Source organism: Citrus sinensis, chromosome 9, assembly GCF_022201045.2.
Source record: "Citrus sinensis cultivar Valencia sweet orange chromosome 9, DVS_A1.0, whole genome shotgun sequence".
In the NCBI taxonomy this organism is placed as follows: domain Eukaryota; kingdom Viridiplantae; phylum Streptophyta; class Magnoliopsida; order Sapindales; family Rutaceae; genus Citrus; species Citrus sinensis.
Window position 1 is genome coordinate 5,729,690 of NC_068564.1, and position 19,759 is coordinate 5,749,448.

At 32.7% G+C, this 19,759-nt stretch overlaps 2 protein-coding genes across 3 annotated transcripts; both read left to right on the plus strand.

Moving 5' to 3' along the window:
- The first annotated feature begins 9,907 nt into the window (after window positions 1-9,907).
- On the plus strand, window positions 9,908-14,641 carry LOC102609347 (transcription factor bHLH48). 2 transcript variants are annotated; one of them, XM_006489981.4, is made up of 7 exons: window positions 9,910-10,871; window positions 10,968-11,096; window positions 11,206-11,271; window positions 12,463-12,531; window positions 13,204-13,275; window positions 13,785-13,995; window positions 14,145-14,641. In XM_006489981.4, exons 1-7 carry the CDS (start codon window positions 10,239-10,241, stop codon window positions 14,180-14,182), a joined length of 1,218 nt encoding a protein of 405 aa, XP_006490044.2. In that variant the 5' UTR covers window positions 9,910-10,238; the 3' UTR covers window positions 14,183-14,641. The 2 variants fall into 2 exon arrangements, with proteins under 2 accessions (XP_052290132.1, XP_006490044.2); XM_052434172.1 differs by lacking the exon at window positions 12,463-12,531 and having other exon boundaries at window positions 9,908-10,871.
- Window positions 14,642-15,272: 631 nt separating this feature from the next.
- On the plus strand, window positions 15,273-18,163 carry LOC102609616 (uncharacterized). The gene is made up of 3 exons (XM_006489982.4): window positions 15,273-16,045; window positions 17,052-17,383; window positions 17,508-18,163. The coding sequence occupies exons 1-3, from the start codon at window positions 15,438-15,440 to the stop codon at window positions 18,011-18,013; spliced, it is 1,446 nt and encodes a 481-aa protein (XP_006490045.2). The 5' UTR covers window positions 15,273-15,437; the 3' UTR covers window positions 18,014-18,163.
- Window positions 18,164-19,759: the final 1,596 nt, after the last annotated feature.

The following is a 19,759-nucleotide window of genomic DNA, read 5'->3' on the forward strand; positions in this document are numbered from 1 at the left end:
CACTTTTTCTGCTGTCCTATGCTGTTCGGGAAACTTGTTGTGGAGTCTTGAACATGGTAAGTTTCAATTCCCATGTTACGGTATGGGTTTCTGCAGTTCTGCTTCTTTCAGGTTTTTAAACTGAAACTACACTTTTAAGTGTGTTTGTTTTGTGTATCAATAATGTGGCAGCTGCTAAGTAAGTTGCATTATATGTAACTTATAACAACTTAAAAGTAGTCGTTCAGTACAATAAAATGATAGCATGTGAAACAAGTTAGAGATTATGGATAATTACATTTGAATTTATTATAAATTACATTATATATAACTTAGCAAGACCCAATAATATCCATTTGCCTGCAATGCTTTCTCTATTTATTACCTTTTCTTTCTTTCTTTTCAATCAATTAAGTTTTTTAGGAAACTTGAGTAAAGTGAACGAAAACTAAATAAACTTAAAAGTATAAAATTTTATTCGTGTTATCAAATACCATCAACTCGAGTAGTTTGTTAAATATAATACTTTAAATAAATACACTTTATATAATATTTTAATAATGTTAAGAGTTATAAATTCTTTTTGCATAAATTGATGTGACATAATAATATTAGTTGAATAAAAAAATATATAGACCATATGATTTATTTTCGTTAATAATATCTCAAATAATCAATAATGCTATGTCACTCTAATAACTTGTACAAAGTAATTTTAATAAAGAGTTTTGGTTCTAGCACTACTCTTGCTTAACATAAGTTTTATTTATTTAGCTTCAAAATTATTTCAGTTTTTTCCTACTAATATAACTATAAATCAGTTGGTTTAAAAAAATGACTTGATTCAGGTATTTATAGTTTGTTTGAGAGTGTGGTGAGATATTTGGGCTGCCAAAGCTCAGTTACTAAGGTGTTTGGTAACACTTGTAGCTGAACTTTGACAGTTTAGCAAAAAAATTTTCTCAACTTCTACTCTACAACTATAACTTTTACTCCACAACAACTGCAGCTTAAAGATTCAATGCATCACTCCCAAACACACGGAACTTGAATTCAGCATTAATTTTCTTGTACTTATTTTATAATATAATCTCCTACCGCATATATATTTAATATATTTAATTACTTATATAACAACAACCAATCACAATCTCAATGAAAAAAATCAGACCCTATGCTGTGGTCCTCCACATATATTAAAAAAATCACTTGCAGCCAAACACGACTTTTGGATTGTGTTGTATATTATATATTGTAGATTGTACTAGTCTTGATGTGCTTATAGAACTTGGAGAGAGGTGGAAGACAATGACCATTTTGGTGGTCCCGCAAGGGCTGAACAGGTGGGACCCAATTGGATTTGACACCTGTCACTGCCAATGGTGTAAAACTTTGTGTCTTTCCATTATTTATTTTCTTTGAATTTTGATGCAGAAAGGTCTTGAAATGAGGATTGGGATACTTTATTTTTCTCTTTTAATCTTTCATAATCTTTTAAATTTAGTGAAAAAAAAATAGATTGATTATCAATATCAAAATTTAAAGTTCAATCTGACTATTTGTTTTATTAAGAAAAATTATGAGAGAAGAAATACTGCAAGAAAATTCTTGTCCTCTAAATAAAATATAAGAAAATTTGTAAAATAAAATATTTTTAAAAAAAAAGTGTTTTTTGGACTTTACATTAAAGTGGAATACTGGATACCAGATTATGGGCCTATGGGCTATGTTCACGTGAATCGCATGCGGATCGGACCCACTTAAGCCGATATTCTCTTAGTTATTCAACATTTGATGATCACGAGGTAAAAAAAAAAAAAATGATGATCATGGGAGATTTATTTAATATTTGTGACTTGTGAGAGGATTTCGGTGAGAATATCTATTGTCGCCCTTTTGTGTTCTTTCAAATCTAAACGGGGATGAATCAATTTTATGCATATCTTGAATCTATTCATCAATTGTATTATCCTTTTTGCCAACTTTTTATTAAATTCAAAGATAGTTATTATTAATTTGACTATCTTATTTTGAAAATTTCCATATTTAATATTGAATTTATGTTTCATATAATCATATCCAAATTTCAAAATTAGATATATGGTTGTATAAAGGGGGACAAAACACACAAAGTTACCACTTTGTAAATTTGGGATCATCTTTGTTTTCTGATAACTTGATTTTTTTTTTATTTGTCTATATTTTTTAATATTATATGTTACATCCCTTATGTTTTGTTATGGTGCAACTCATATGTCTGAGCTCAAAATAATTAGAGGAAAAAAAAAAATCTCCACCACATGTGTTAAAAAAAAAGTGATCTATCATCATTCTAATAGATGATAAATGCACTTTTTTTTAGTATTAGGTAAGTTGGTCTTTGTTTAAAAAATTTCAAATGTTATTTATCTTATGAAATTTAACTCACTTCACATACAATTCCAAGTTCTAACGAGATTAAAAAAATAAATTCATAATATTTAGAATCAATCAAAGAACCTTAAACAATTTAGTCTATTTGTTTATTCGTGTTTTCTTTCTTTTTTTTTTTTTTGGAGAAAAAGCATAATAATTACACTAATATTTGCAAATTGAACGGTGATGTGGCACACCACCATAGCAACCTTGGGAAATCCTCCTATAATGCAATGGCAACCTAATTTTAGGATTAGTCTCACTTATGGGTCGCAATCCCATTAATGATGAACAATTATGAGTCAAAAAATCAATCAATGAAATTATGAATACTTAATTAGTTTGGGAAGCTTTCATTTTTATATTTTGATTGATTGTGGGCCTCAATACCAATATTAAGGAGGACATAATTGATGTCCACTGTCCAACACAAATTATTATAGTCTGCATTTAGTAATTGAGATTGTTGTTTTCATTAATATGCTATTGTGACAATACTTTAATGAATTGCTTGTGTAATTTTTAGCATTCTTCACTCTCTTTCACCACCCCCAACCCCTCCCCTCCCCTTAGTTTATAAATTTATTTGAACATTCAAAAAATTATAATACATTAAAATCCATCTTCCAAACCCTAGTGTTACATCCTAAATTTGAAATTTAAAAAAAAAAAATTTATTAGTGTGAACTCATAAAAATATATTGGAATAAAAATTCTAAGATAATTATAGTAGTAGTTGGATGGTAGCTATTACGTTAGTAAATATGTCTGAGAAATGTTAGCAAACATGTAGCAAGCCAATGCACATTGTTGGATGTGAAAATGGTGCTTTCAATTTTACATCACTTTCATGTAGCTGGACTAGATAAAACCGTGCAATTGTCTATTTGGTTGTTCATATTTTTTTTTAAATTTGTGCTCCATCTATCAACATTGTTGCTACCTAAAAATTTAGTTTTGGCTTATAGTTTTGTTTAATTAATTGTCCGGTCTATTCGAGTTTGAATCCTAAAAGAAAAAGGAGATTAGAGGTCAATTTGACTTTTTTCTACCCTACTTTTAAGAAAGAAAAAAAAATAAAGCCTTGAAAAGAAAAAATTACTTGTTCTCTCAATATACACTCACTCATGCATCTACCAAGTTATTGATTAAAAAACATCTGATCTCTACTTCCATAACCAATAAATTATCGACACCCATATATATTTACTCTTACGTAATTAATTGAGAGGTACTCGCAGTAAAAAAATTTTAAACGGAGAAGGAATATATGTAAAATTAGGAGCACCCAAGTGTTGATGCGGACAGGGTAAGAACTTGTTGTATGATTGGAACTGGGAAAATATCAGCTCTGAAAAAGTACTTGCGATCATGATGAGATGTCATTTTTCCTTGCTCAACTTTCTCTTCCTATTTCTGGGTAATTCAAAATCGAAATCATCTCGCCAGGTAACCTGGAATGGTAAAAGGTGCCCGGTGCCCGGCTCCTTTCACAGGAACTTGCCCATATGCCTTTGCAAGTTTCCAGGCCCCAGGGGTGAAAGATTCTTTACAAAATGCTTGCATTCGATTGTGTTCACGAGTCCTGGAAAGGGACACACCCTCCCTGTCAAATTTGGCTTTTGCTATAGCAAGCTGTAGAAATTTTGATCTGACAAGCACCTTTTTTCCCAATTTGGAGCTTTGAGAGCAACCCCTTAACAAATCCATTTCGTTTTTTAACAATATTATGTTTCACTGTTTGTGTATCGTGTTTATGTAAACTGATATTTAAGAGTTTTTTTTTTCATGAGAAAGAGTTTCTTTTATTATTATTGTTGTTGCCTTATCGGTTCATTAACAATCGACTCAAAAGGAGTTTGTGGAATCCGTCTTAGAAGTAAATTCCTTCTATTTACTTCTAAAATATGCTCTAAAATAGAAGGAATTTACTTCTGAGTGATGAGAAATTTTGCTCCCACATTATACATAACGAGACTTGAACTTACGCAACGATAATTTAGTCGAGGAGCGACAATTGTCTAGTAAATAGATGGTTAATCTTAATAGATGAGGGGGAAAAAAAAAGCTCTAAGTAGGGTATAACTGAAAGAAAATTCTTTTCGATTTTTTTCTATGATCTCTAATGTGTTTAGGATCAAAACACAATTTTAGTATGGATAGAAAAAAAATGTCTAAATTCTTTTTTTAATGTTTTTTAAACTTTTTTACTTTGAACTTGTCATTGTTATAATGTGCTAGGTTGTTGGAGTCATTATTGGCATGAGACCAACGGTTCACAATCACCTTCCAAAATGGGGCAGTTCCTGAAACGAGCTCCAGCCGCTTACGAAGTTGGTCAGTGCAAAAGTGACACCACTCTTCAAATTGCTCGTGTCAGTGTTCAAGACAATGAGGCTTCACAAAGATATTTTTGTTACGTTTGGTGTGAATCGGAATCGGAATCGGAATTTACTTGTAAAGACTTAAAAGCCAGCGTAAATTGCAACGCCCCATCGCATTTACCATATTAAGGTGATGGGCTTAAGAGGCCCAGCGTGCAATCAAGAGGGCTTTTGGCTTGATTCGAAATTAAGAGCTCAATGGAGAGGACAACTATTTTGACAGTAAAAGCAGTTTACCGTGGTGAAACAAAAGATAAAGAATTTTTATTTATTTATTTTTTATCCTCTCTAATCTCTTGTTTCCTTGCATCGATATAAACTTAGTTTACTCTTCTTCTTTTTTGTTGAGATAGGTTTGAACTTCAAATTTGCACCATTTAATTAGGAGGTGTTTAATAGTTTAAATCTATTGGGTTTTGTTAAATCTAGGTCCAATTCATCATATATTGGATTTCATATTTTGGATCCAATCCAATCCAATCACTAATTAAAATCAATGTAATTCAAACCAATAAAAAGTTAAAATTTAATTTAATCTAATCCAATTAATCCAGTTAAAATAAAAAGTATATTAATAAAAATCGTCAATTTCTCTTCAAAATTAAGTCCTTTAATATTTCATGATTCACATACAATGTTTTATTATCATATGGTTGAGAAAAAACACAATTGAAATTTGAAAATTGAAAGCAAACAATGGTTGCAACTTGCAATTTGTACTATGTATTATTATTGTATATTCATAGTTATACAAAATTACGTTTTTTTTAGCAAGTTAAATATAGATGTGACATGTAGCTTTTTTTTAAAAAAAAAAATTGATTGGATTGGTTTATCCATAAACCAACTCAATAATATTGAATTTTTCAATTTACAATCCAATCCAATCAAAAGATTAATATGACAAAAATTAGAGTGATTTGAATTGGATCTTAAACACTCCTGCATCTAAAAGATTTATTAATGGAACAAAACGTAAAGACAAATTAACATCTAATAAGACTTGTGAACAGTCTATTTTAATGCATACTTGAGATTTTCTCATTTTGAGTTTTTGGTATGAATTAAGTATCTACTTTGATTATATTGTTCCACCCATAATTATATATATCTTTGAGCTTTTGACTGACAATCAAATAAGAATAATTTTGGAAACAAAAGAATACCTTGTGAACAGTTTTTTTTAATGCATACTTGAGATTTTCTCATTTTGAGTTTTTGGTATGTAATTAAGTATCTACTCAGCTTATATTGTTCCACCCATAATTATATATGTCTTTGAGCTTTTGACTGACAATCAAATAATAATAAAATCTTGTTGAACATGTTTTCAACCTTTCCTTTATCTTTTTCTGAAAAGCAAAGTGGTATTTAGAAAATGATATTAGATACTAGGTAGAGTCTAAAGATTTTACATGGTCCAATTTTATAGCAAATTAAACTCCAAAAATGTAGCTGAAATTGGGCCAATTTCAACTTAGATCAAAATCAAGAGAGGTAGAGCTATCCCTACCTAGCAATTGGTTAGCCTTTTGATTAAAAGTACTGTTTAAGGCTTGGACCACTCTCACTAGTGGCTAACCCATAGGCATTGCCTCCCTTCTGGATTCATGTTGTACTGCCAAAACTAAAAGCATCTTATTTGGAGCGACTCAAAGCCACCAATATTTCACATCATTACATTAATTAGGTGAGTTCAATTGAATTTATTTTCTCTTGTCAAGTAATCAAGATTCATAAAATCTTAACGTTGCATTGAAATTGACTTTTGATTTTATTGTTTGAAAAATAAAATTTGATTCAGCCAAAAATAAAAATAAAAATAAAAATAAAAATAAATAAATCTACTATCTTTATCAATTAGTGTTTGAATTTCATAACTTGAGCAAGTGTCTTGAGCAAAGACTTTATAACCAATAAGGCGAAACACTAGCCATTATGAAGACACTTTGAAAGATAGGGTTTGTTTCAAAATTTTCCCACATTTCACATCCCATGAACATTGAGAGATTTGGTCCATTTGAGCCAAAGGGTAGGCTTCACCATTTCAAGATTTTGTGGCCTCATCTATCTAACTCTTGATGTTTTTCTTGTTATTATTTCTATTTATAATCACAACAATTTTTCATCTGCACACTGTCCCTGAGGTGAGGCCTTAGGCTAATTTAAGGCATAAAATAGATCAGAAGGGTCCCCATTTTCCCCAAATTCTTTTCTCTTTTGTTTACTTTTTCCAGAGATATTAAGACACCCCTTTTAATGCAATTTACACGAAATTATTAAACTCTACTAAAATATAGACTTCAAAAGTAAATATAGTACTTTAAGCTTACAGTCTATAGCCAGCTTGAGCCTGGACCAGAATTAATTATGCTTAGTCCTTATTCACTATATATTAGGGTTTTTTTAATCACTACTTCCATTGTGTGTATAACATTTTGGAACATTCTCATAGGTCTCAAGGGTTAAAACACGTATTAGGGGCTACTTAACTCTAGTACCTCAAATTCGATTAGTTACATGTCATATTGGAGAACATGATATGATAAAAAAATGGATAAACCTTCGATATATATAAAATCTATATTTAAAGGAAACTTATATACAATCAAATACTTATAACGGAACATAGATTTGTATTTTTATCATTTCAGTGTGTGTAAGACTAATTATTTGAATCGACCCACACACACACACACACACACACACACATAATTTTCAGGTGTGTGTAAGACTAATTATCTGAATCGACCAATATAAAAAAATTTGAGACGGTCAAAGAAATTTGGGGTTCTAATTTCGTTAGGTGAAAAAATATTTTATTTATGTAGTACATAAAAGATTTGTTCTCTTATTCCTTTATTGAGTATGAGAATAATAGAATAAAAAAAAATATTTTGGAGAAGAAAGAGAACAATAAGCATTTTCCGAAAAATCAAACAGTTCTCTTGTATCCACTTGGAAGATTTCTCGAAGGAGTCTATTGAAGACGAGATTAGCCATGTTTTTATATACTTGAAAATCAATTAGGCCAAGATTAAGTTTTCAATTCTTCTTAATATGTTATTTGGATCGAGCTTAAAAATGACGAATTGATAATCCCCACCCGATTTGACCCATTGCCATGTCTTATATTTTACCAACCTACTAATAATATTCATACCGCAAAATATTATGTACAGTAATTTTCATACAAAAAAGGCAAAATTACTTTTGCCAATTCTCACTAGCAATTGAAGGTCTTAATAAATGATGCCTACCCATTAATATTGACCTCAAAAGAAACAGCTTTGCCAATTCACTGTCAAATTGGAGGCCTTAATTAAATGGCCTACCCAATAAAATTGACCTAAACTAGATGGACAGAATTGACTAGAGATTTAGAGGTCGTTTTACACTTTACAATTCAGTCCAGAAAACACTAGTGTGGCTAAAAGCCTACAAGTAAATATTAATTGATAAATGATGATAGTCATTAATAGCTACACTAAATTGAGGCAGTCAAACCCACCAAACTTAGAGGTCAAAATTCCAAACTCCATTCTATTTTATATATTTTTTATACTTTTATTTTTATTACCCCAAGGCTACGTTGGTACCCCTGTTATTTTCCTATCGTGTAGAGCAAACTGTAAATAAAATAAATACTGAAATAATAGTTTATTGATAATTATTTTTTTATTTTTTTTATTGGGGTTATAATTAAATGCAAGAAAATGACGGGTCATCTTCTACAATTTATAACAGTGTCGGACTTCGGTTCGTGTCCGGTCCCCGCTCCATGGGACCGGAACAGTAACTTGCGCCCTACGGTTCGGTTCTTTACACTACACACTGGTTCGATATTTACATTACGGTTCAATGGTTGTCCAACTAGATTGAGTTAGATTTAAGGTCAGGCTATGCACTGGTGACTGGTCTGTGTACGTGCCATTAAAGATCATTAAAAAGATCATGATTAGAATTTAATATTTTGTTTGGTTTGCTCTATTTTAGTTGTCGAATTTACTACGTGTTGGTTATTAATTAGTTAAAATCCAATTAATGGTGTTTATAAACTTAATTTAAACGTAATGAAGATTTATCTATTTTCAACCTACTTTTTCAATCTCCTTTATGTCGGACAAAAATTTTAGATTAGAGTTTGCTAGAATATTCAAAAAAAAAAAATTGCATTTTTTCTTTGAATTACATACTACAATTTGATTATATTTTTAAGTCTAATCCCAAATTGAAATAGAATTATTTTAAAATAATTTGGAAGAAAATCAAGTCTGACATAATATAAGGAGCAGGATTGGAAAGTAATTTACCTATAAGTTATTGAGTGGCTCTTATAGATATTATAAATTAAAAGAATAATTTATGAAAAATATTTTAAAATTTATACTTTCACATTAATTATAAATTATTTTATTTTTTTCTTATTGTTTTGGGTAACTATTAAATTTAAAAGAATTAATTATGCAGTCTTTGAAAACCCCAGTAATAAGAATCCCCAAGACCTTTTTTTTTTTTTTTAAGAAAACGTTTTTATTATTTATGATGTACATAGCATTATTGTCGTGCGAAAAAAATTACGTGCACATGAATGATTAGTTTATTCTATAAAAAGAAAATTTTACACGAGACCGACACATCTTATTATTTATATAATTTTTATATTTTAACTATATCTATAACAATGACAAATCATGATAGAAAAAGAAGATCATTTAAGTTGTTAAAAATAACTCATTGAATGGCCCAATTTGTACTGTCCCATCTGAATTTTTTTCGTGTTGAATGTTAATATCATTTTTTTGTTCTACTCTCAAAAAATACATCTCTCAATCAAATATATAGTAGTAAATACACATGTGACAAAATCTCCTCTGTACCTAAAGTGCATTCAGACTTTTTTCCTTAATTTTTGATGTATTTTTTAAAATTATTTTAATCCCATCTTTTGCGGAAATATTCGTACATATATCATAGGGTAAACAAACAAATCAAACGGTCATTTTTTTGACAATAAATCAAACGGTTGGATCTTGTTCAAATACGGTAGACTCATTATATACAGTAACTACGACATTACTAATATATATTAGTGGGTCCCAATTTCAACCCCTCTCTCAGTTTTTCCACTTTTACCACTTCCTTCTCTCATTTCAACGAAGTGTACAGTTGTAACTGTACATCATTTGCGCCAGTATCTTGACTCTCTCTCTCTCTCTCTCACTAAAAGCTTCCCACAAAATTCCCATATAATTACAATCAAGTCCAAACGGCAGCAACATTGCTTTCTCCCTACTTCAAATGGCTCACAAGCAATCTCCTCTCTTACACTCATAAAAGGCGATACCCAATTCCACAGACACTCACAAAACAAAAAACATCTCTCACTCCTTATCTTTCTCTCTCATTTTCCTCTCAAATTCGATTAAAATTCAAGTTGGTTTTTTTTTTTGGGTTCAAATGGAACCAACGGAACACAGATCCAGCGCAATTGGGCCTTCGCTTGACCAAAATGCCCTCGACTCTCTCCAATTCAATGAAGAAATTCAGCATTTGATGACCCTGCCGCCAGAGAACGCCAACTCCTTCACAGCACTCCTCGAGCTGCCGGCCCCACAAGCCGTTGAACTCCTCCACCACCACCACCACCGCTCACCCGAATCCAACTGCTCTACTGCGAAACTAGTCACCGCAAAGGCCGATGGACATGGACTTCACCACCCACACGCGACACCTCATCATTTCAACCCAGGGGCAAACTTGACTTTTCCATCTGATATCTCCTTGATCGAACGCGCCGTGAGATTCTCGGTCTTCGCCGGAATCAATAACAGTGATAACAACCACAACGATAATAATAATAATAATCATAAAATTAGTAGTAAAATTGATAAAAACAATAATAATAATAATTGCTCGCCGGAAACAACTGGGTCGGTGCCGTCGAATTCAAGCGGGAATCTCGGGAAAGTGAAGAACGAACCGGCAGAATCAGACTCCGACAACAACAATCCGAATTCACCACAGCCGTTGGATATCAAGACCGAGAACCAGAATCAGAAGTCGGCGAAGAGAAAAGAGCGAGAGAAGAAGGTAAAGGAAATGGAGTTTAGGGTTCCCTAGGCTCTTTTCGGTTTCTCTCGGTGGCTGAATTGTAAATTGACCGCTTAATTTGTGCAATAATTACAGGGCAAAGCGGCGACAAAGAAGTCTAAAAGTGGCGCTAACGATAGCAGCGAAGATGCGGAGAAACTTCCTTACGTTCACGTCCGAGCTCGTCGCGGTCAAGCTACAGATAGCCACAGCTTGGCCGAGAGAGTAATGATTACACTAATCTCTCTAAATCAAACCTTAATTAATAATTATTGACTTTATCACTATTTTTTCGACTACTAATTGTTTAATTATTTTATTAATACTACTGTAGGCGAGGAGAGAGAAGATTAATGCACGAATGAAGCTGTTACAAGAGCTGGTCCCGGGCTGCAATAAGGTGATTGTGTAAATTTGGATTAATTAGTAATCATTTGTTTTGATTATGATTTTCCGGGGATTAAATTAAAGAATATTCTGCCGAAAAAGTGAAAATTACATCCTCAGATTATGTGCTTTTAATAACGGTATTGTCCTTGTCATACTTTTTTTCTTTTGCACAAGTGGGGATGCTTTGTTAGGATGGTCTTGTCAAAGGGGCAATTTTGGCAATTCAATTATTTTTATATTTGATATTCGGGGGAGAGTTGTTGCGAGTCCCTTTTAAGGTCAGTTTTGTCATTTTGAAGATCAAATTTTTGGAACTTGAAAATGTCGTGGATAAGAAACTGTGTAGTGAAACGACAAATTTGCCCTTCCATGGGGCTAGACAAGACAATCTAGTTATGTGGGAGTGCTAGCTGGTTTGAAGTGCTTGGGAGACAACTGTAGTGGGTTTGTGTTGGGTATCAAATTGCTATTGGGTCCCATTCCATTGGCATAAAAATTTTGATGCCCAACGGGAAGGTTCATTGTACAATCTTCTGTTACGAGTTTGGTATCCATCGTGGATGGGATGATGAAAGGTCAGTGATGAAAGAATGATTCCATAGACAAACACACGTAGCTAACTGGAAAAAGGACTTGATTTTTATAGTTGATGACATGTTGGGAAGTGACTTCTATACTTGACTTTTGAAATTAATATTTTTTTTTCTTCTTTTAATGAATGAATAGCTAAAACAAGTTGAATTTTTTTGAGAATCTAAGGTCTAACTCTAGTGGTAAAGATCAGTCTTCCTAGGATTCAGGTCGTGGGTTCGAGTTTGGGTGCCAGAGTTAATAATTAAAAAAAAAAGAAAGGAAAAAAAAAGTTGAATCTCAATGATGAGATACTGACAAGGTAATTTGATTTGTGGGCTAAAAGAGTTCTTGGGTGAAAATTTTCCAGTAGAAGCATCCCTGGAGATTATAAATTAGGCCCTTGTTATTTTTTCTGAATCTTTTGATAGGAAAATGCCTTTTGAATCAAACATGGAGTTTATTTTTTTGCTGTAAAAGGGGAGATGGTTTGCATCATAACAGATTCCTCTGTAACCACACCTATATTTAATATCATTGGAGACAATGAGTCAAGACGCTATTTTTCAGTGTTCTTTGTGCAGCGGCTGATACTTCAATGGCGTCTAACATGAAAAGTTATGTTTTGCAGATTTCTGGGACAGCATTAGTTTTAGATGAGATCATCAACCATGTGCAGTCGTTACAGCGTCAAGTGGAGGTCAGACTTGCTCATTTCAATAACCAATCTCTCTATTCTTCTTCTTCTTCTTCTTCTTACATCTTTCTCTGGGGCAATGAGGTGCTAGGAGCTTAGTAGAAAATTTGGTATGGGACTTGTGATTAGGTTTTGTTGACAGAGTTGTGACCCTTAAGCATCTTAAGTGGACTGGTGGAGCAGGGTATAGGAGGAAGGGTCTTACGGTTGGATAGGTTGTCCTGCCATTCTCCCCAAAATTGTCATTTTAAAACAATTTTGATAGTCTGATTTGTCAAAATTTCATCTGACTTTATCATTTTCCCATTCCAAAGCTTTCAAAGAGCATAGAAAGTGAGATGGTCTTAAAACCTTCTTTCTAGCTTTCTTCATTGTGCTGAATTAATTTGTATCTCCATGATCTATGTACCCTCCTTTGTTGCTAAATGACATGTATTTTTTTGCCTTGTAGATCAATATTTAACAATAGAAAGTGAAAAATTAGCCACTGATTCATAGCTAACGTTTGGATATATTTTATATGTTCTCATGACAAAAGTTTCAAAAACCTGTGAAATGTAGAAAACCTCCAAATATAGTTGCGAAGCTACCAGCATTAAATAATTTGTTGTGATTTCAAAATCTTAAACGGATTTTATGGCTGTGATCTTATTCTGTTTTTACCTTTTGTTTCAGTTCTTGTCAATGAGACTTGCAGCAGTCAATCCAAGGATTGATTTCAATCTGGACAGCTTATTTGTTGCAGAGGTAAGATTAGTTATTTATTTCCTTTTTCCATTCATGCAGCAAGTAGCTCTTTCAAGGTGTAGACTGGTTATGTTGTGGGTTGGTTTGATCTATAGCCTAGTACATTGTTCCCATAAAGAGCTGCTCCTTGGTTTAACCTTCCTGAATAGCTATTAGCCGCTGCATCATTTATTTGTTGTGTAGTTGTTGTAATTTTAATTTAAATAGGCCTAGTTTTATTATTTTCATGGAACAGGAAGTCAGATATCTTTGAAATCGTAATCTAGCTCATTGGATTATTCCTACACCAGAGTGTGACTGTTTGCCTTTAAAACCTGTACAGGGGAGTGGGTCAGACTAGGACCACCCTATTTTACCTGCTCAAATTTACACTTCCGACAATCAAAATGATTGTCATGGCCTGAGCTAAATGCACTTGATTGTTGTAGTTATGTCTGTAAAGACTCGTGAATGGTGGGTCCTCCCTTAATAATTTACTAACATTTACTATTGATCTTTGATATCTTTAGAGTGGATCGTTAATCGACAGTAGCTTCCCTGGCGTGGTTATGCCTGTAATGTGGCCTGAACTCCAAGCCCATGGAAACCGACAACAGTATCAACAGCAATGGCATCATTTTGATGGGCATCACCAGCCTCTTTTGGGAGGAGCAGAAGAAAGCCATAACTTTGTTACTCCCGAGAACTCACTTTTGAGTTATGATTCTTCAGCAAATTCAGGTAGAGAGGAACTAATTCCCCATCAGAAAGAAGGGGGAAAAAATTAAAAAAAGCTTATCATTTTATCTGACAGCAGATGATACCACCATTTGAATGTGAAGAACATATCGAAACTACATAGCTAACTTCGCTTTCTCTCTGTGCAACAGCAACTCTGCACACAAATCAATTGAAGATGGAGCTATGAAGATGCAATGAATCTCTCCAGCAGTAGCTAGTACCTCGTACTGTATATATTGATGATAATATTAGCGGTTAGCAGAGTAGTAGAGGGCAGTCCTCAGCATTGATCCTGGGCTACCATTTGTCTTCAATTTACCCCGAGTCATTTGGAAACCCAGATTTGTTTCTACCGGAGACGATCACTTTCAGTGTGTCATTCTTATATAAATATAAATATATTTATTATAAGTATCTCTTACTTAATTAGAATACTAATTTTCCCCTCAGAGTCATTCAATCTAATTCTTAATTTCTGAGATGATTGATTGATTCATACTGTAAAAGCATAGAGTGGACTATCGTGCGTTCTTATTTATGCAAGTCTTCCTTTCTTCTCTATAATATGATCTGTGGCTTTATCGTCTTGTAAAGTAACTGTTGTAGCCCTATTTGGACATTTGTCTTAGTAAGAATTTTTTTTTTTAATTATTATTTTTGTTTTTAAATTTGCAAAAGCCCAGACCTGGATGCAGGCATATGAGGCCAGATTGCAGTTGTCGGATGCCAATATTTCAACATTGATTACGTGATCTAATCTCAAATCACTTTCAGTATATCATATCTCTAATGATAGGAATGCAAGCTGATTCAATTGATAATACATTTTCTCTTTTATTTACATTATAACTTTTTAAGACTTCTTAATCATATTATTGGGATCAATTAATTTTATTAGTAGAGTTGTAGTTCAAAAATTATTATTTTAAGTTAGTTATTCTTAGTGTGAATAATATAGAGATAAATATATGAATAATTAATTAACGGAATATGTTAATTCTATGAAAAGAATTATCTAAATTATTATATATATTTTTAATTTATAAGTTACTAATTACCATTCGGATTTTTAATCAAAAGAAATCATGATCCAAATAATAATTATTTTTGTTAGAATATCAAAATGTGCAGCGTTTCAATTGCAAAGAGGGGATTGAGAGAAAATACCCACCATATCATTTAAGAATAGTGCTCTATACTCCAAAATTTTATTCCACCTAATATAACATTCATCAATTATCATATAAGATAAACTTTTGGAATTTAGATAAATCTTTGACTAGTTTATCATTACTCATTAATTGGAATATGATAGCGTGACTCCTTATCTTCTTTCACACATATAGAAACAATATAATAATAGAAAAACGAAACCCGTACTCATAGATAATGCCCCGGATTGGATGATTAGTAGGGGCAGAGCATAACCAGAAGCAACAAAAATGGTGACTTATCTCTCTCGATTTACAATAACAATAATCGGTCTCCTCATCATCATCCAATCAACCCCCTCCACGTCATCACCCAACAACAGCGTCCAACTCCTCCTCCTCCTCTCCACCACCCATATTCACATTCACTCGGTCATCGACTTCGGGGCAAAAGGAGACGGCATCCACTACGACACGGCCGCCATCCAATCAGCCATCGACGCGTGTCCCCCCGGCAACAAACCATGCGAGGTCCGCTTCCCGCCGGGGGAATACCTGACCGCCACCATCCGGCTGAAGTCGCACGTGACCCTCAACATCCACGAAGACGCCACCCTCCTGGGAGGCCCGAGGATCGAGGACTACCCGGAGGAGTCCTCGAGGTGGTACGTGGTGCTGGCGGAGAACGCGACCGACGTGGGGATCACGGGCGGAGGAGTCGTCGACGGGCAGGCGATGAAGTTTGTGGTGACGAAAAATGAGATCAAGAATGTGATGGTGAGCTGGAACCACACCGGGGCGTGTTCCGGGGATGAGTGTAGGCCACGCCTTGTGGGGTTTCTCGGTTGCCGAAATGTCAATGTCTGGAACGTTAGGTTGCGAGAGCCCGCTTACTGGTGGTGCGTATTCTATTTTTCTTCTTCTTCTTCTTCTTCATTTTTTTTCAATTTTGTTTTTCTTAAAAAAAAAAAAAATGTTGAAGCTTCACGTTACGCTATTACAGTTTACCAATGGGGTAAATTGTCAGTAATGTCAGATAGTGCGGTCTGAATGTGTACAAAATAAAAAGTAGAAGTAGAAGGGTTTTACTGTAAATATACATTAAAATAGGATAAAGATTGAAGTAGGCGCTGAAAGCCTTATGGGCCCACCTCAAGGGAGCCCACTTGTTTTTCGGTGGCAAATTCCACCGTCGAGACGTCCAACTTGCTGAAAAGAATGGGCGAATCGTATGAATGTCTTTGTAGTTTGTTCTGAGTTGTCGCTTTAGTTATAAAATTCACTCTAATATTTTAATTCATGACTATTTTAATCTTAACACAATTATTTATTTATTTATTTTTTAGGGGTTTGATCTTGAATTCTCCATTCCAATATATATATATATATATGTATGTATGTATGTATGTATGTATGTATGTATGATTCCAATATGGTGGAGATGATTTTTATTTTCAATGATTTTAAATTTTACAAACGGTAAGTGATGGTTTTATTGGAGTCATTTCAAGGTTTATTTCACCAAAATTATATATAAAAATTTATTCTAAAATAGCTAAATAGAAAATGGACTGGGGATGAGTAATGTAGTCCCCATACAGGGATTCTCCATCTCATCCCATTGAATTTATTAGGGAATGAGTTAGAGAATGGTGTCCAAATTATAAAAGAGGGTGGGGAGTGGAGGAGGCTTCCCCGCTTCCGCCCATTGTCATTCTTGATTTCTTTAGTTACCATATGAGACTATGAGAGGGCGAAAATTATGTTCAGCCGGAAAAAAAAAATCTAGATATTATAAGGGCGCTAATTGAAACTTCACTCATGTTATATAAATTTTGTGTTTTGAGCCCCTTCTAATTTTCTCTATTTATGCTATTGTTTGACAAATTGATTACTTTATTGCAGCTTGCACATAGTGCGTTGTGATAACACATTCATTCGCGATATGTCAATCTATGGAGACTTCAACACACCCAACAATGATGGTATAGACATTGAAGATTCAAATAACACAGTAATTACAAGAGTCCAAATTGATACAGGGGATGATGCAATCTGTCCAAAGACGTACACAGGCCCCCTTTATAACTTGACTGCTACGGATTCTTGGATCAGGACAAAATCTTCGGCTATCAAACTTGGTAGTGCCAGTTGGTTTGATTTCAAAGCCTTGGTGTTTGATAATATCACCATTGTTGAATCTCACAGAGGGTTAGGATTTCAAATACGCGATGGAGGTAACATCAGTTATATCCGTGTGTGTGTGTGTGTGTATTCACTAATCCTAATTAACAGCTCATCTAGGACCAGACTACTAAATATATATATATATATATATGTGTGTGTGTGTGTGTTGTGCAGGAAATGTCAGTGATGTTACCTTCTCTAACATTAACATCAGCACAAGGTACTATGATCCATCATGGTGGGGAAGAGCGGAACCTATATACGTGACAACGTGTCCCAGAGACACTAAGACGAAGGAGGGTACAATCTCCAATCTACTATTTGTGAACATTACAGCAAAATCAGAAAATGGGGTATTCTTATCAGGTTCTAAACACGGACTACTGAAAAATTTAAGTTTCATAAACATGAATGTCACATACAAAAGGTGGACAAATTATATGGGTGGATTGGTGGACTACAGACCAGGATGCCAAGGGCTCGTTAATCACAGCTCTGCTGGGATCATCATGGAACACATTGAAGGTTTGGAGGTTAAGAATGTGAACATGAAATGGCATGGTGATCAGTCAAGTAGCTGGAGTAATCCATTGGACTTTAGGCCTTGGACTGTAAATGACATTTCTTTGCTTAATTTCCATTCAGATTTTGACAACAGCGACGGGAATGTAGCATCATAGTAGGAAAAAGCTATTCTTAATGTAATTCTTTGAACAAATAGTGGGGGTTGATTTATAGATTTTTCGTTTTTTAGTAGGATTTGAAAATTATTGTTGAGGATTTCACTTACATGGTTCAAAAATCAATAAATAAAAAAGATATTTAAACCATTGTCATGAGCAATCAAATATCACATGTGGTTTGTTTAGTTTTGTTTACAAATTTCTAAAAACGTTTTCGGTGGAGTAGCAGGGTGCATTTTCATATCATATTTGTTTTATAATATAGGAATTACTAATCTATATATCTATATTTATATATATATATAAAGTTAGGACTTGAGAAGGTGATGTGACATCACCATTTTGCTTCTTTGTATATTCTCTATTATCTAATAAATAGATAATTTTTTTTTTATATTTGGCTTTTCATCTTCTCATAATTAATTTGATTGTATTTAACGCATTTAATAAATAGTAACTTTATTAATATATATCATTCCTCATCTTTTTATATTTTCTATTATCTAAAATATTGGTGGATATTCTTTGTACTTTTTTTTCTCTTTCTATTTAAATTCAACAATATGTAATCATTAATAATAATTAATTATAAGTCTTTTGAAACATTTATTTATTTTATTATGCTAGCAATTAAACGTTAGTGGCTTAAAATACATGAATTAATTAACATAGGAAGAGAGGTTCTTTCATTTATAAAGCTAGGACTTCAGGAGGTGATGTGGCATCACCATTTTGCTTCTTTGTATATTCTCTATTATCTAATAAATAGATAATTTTTTTTTAGATTTGGCTTTTCATCTTCTCATAATTAATTTGATTGTATTTAACGCATTTAATAAATAGTAACTTTATTAATATATATCATTCCTCATCTTTTTATATTTTCTATTATCTAAAATATTGGTGGATATTCTTTGTACTTTTTTTCTCTTTCTATTTAAATTCAACAATAAGTAATCATTAATAATAATTAATTATAAGTCTTTTGAAACATTTTTTTATTATATTATGCTAGCAATTAAACGTTAGTGGCTTAAAATACATTAATTAATTAACATAGGAAGATATGTTCTTTCATTTATAAAACTAGGACTTGAGGAGGTGATATGGCATCACCATTTTACTTCTTTGTATATTCTCTATTATCTAATAAATAAATAATTTCTTTTTAGATTTAGCTTTTCATCTTCTCATAATTAATTTGATTGTATTTAACTCATTTAATAATTAATAACTTTATTAATATATATCATTCCTCATCTTTTTATATTTTCTATTATCTAAAATATTGGTGGATATTCTTTGTACTTTTTTTCTCTTTCTATTTAAATTCAACAATATGTAATCATTAATAATAATTAATTATAAGTCTTTTGAAACATTTATTTATTATATTATGCTAGCAATTAAACTTTAGTGGCTTAAAATACATGAATTAATTAACATAGGAAGAGAAGTTCTTTCATTTATAAAGCTAAGACTTGAGGAGGTGACGTGGCATCACTATTTCTCATCTTTGTATATTCTCTATTATCTAATAAATAGATAATTTTTTTTTTAGATTTGGCTTTTCATCTTCTCATATTTAATTTGATTGTTATTACACAATAACAATTATGTAAAGATTTTAATGAGGCATATTCTTTGTAATGAACATCCAAGGGGGAGTGTTATGAATTTATTAAAATAAATGTAGATGTTTATAACATATATCTCTTAGTCTCCACACTATCTCCCATTAGC

Excerpts from the sequence above, each read along its gene's own strand:
- LOC102609347 (XM_006489981.4), top strand. The coding sequence starts at position 10,239 with ATGGAACCAACGGAACACAGATCCAGCGCAATTGGGCCTTCGCTTGAC. Across the intron at positions 12,532-13,203 it reads CGTTACAGCGTCAAGTGGAG|TTCTTGTCAATGAGACTTGC; the intron begins GTCAGACTTGCT and ends CTTTTGTTTCAG. Across the intron at positions 13,276-13,784 it reads ACAGCTTATTTGTTGCAGAG|AGTGGATCGTTAATCGACAG; the intron begins GTAAGATTAGTT and ends TGATATCTTTAG.
- LOC102609616 (XM_006489982.4), top strand. The coding sequence starts at position 15,438 with ATGGTGACTTATCTCTCTCGATTTACAATAACAATAATCGGTCTCCTC. Across the intron at positions 16,046-17,051 it reads CGAGAGCCCGCTTACTGGTG|CTTGCACATAGTGCGTTGTG; the intron begins GTGCGTATTCTA and ends ACTTTATTGCAG. Across the intron at positions 17,384-17,507 it reads ATTTCAAATACGCGATGGAG|GAAATGTCAGTGATGTTACC; the intron begins GTAACATCAGTT and ends TGTGTTGTGCAG.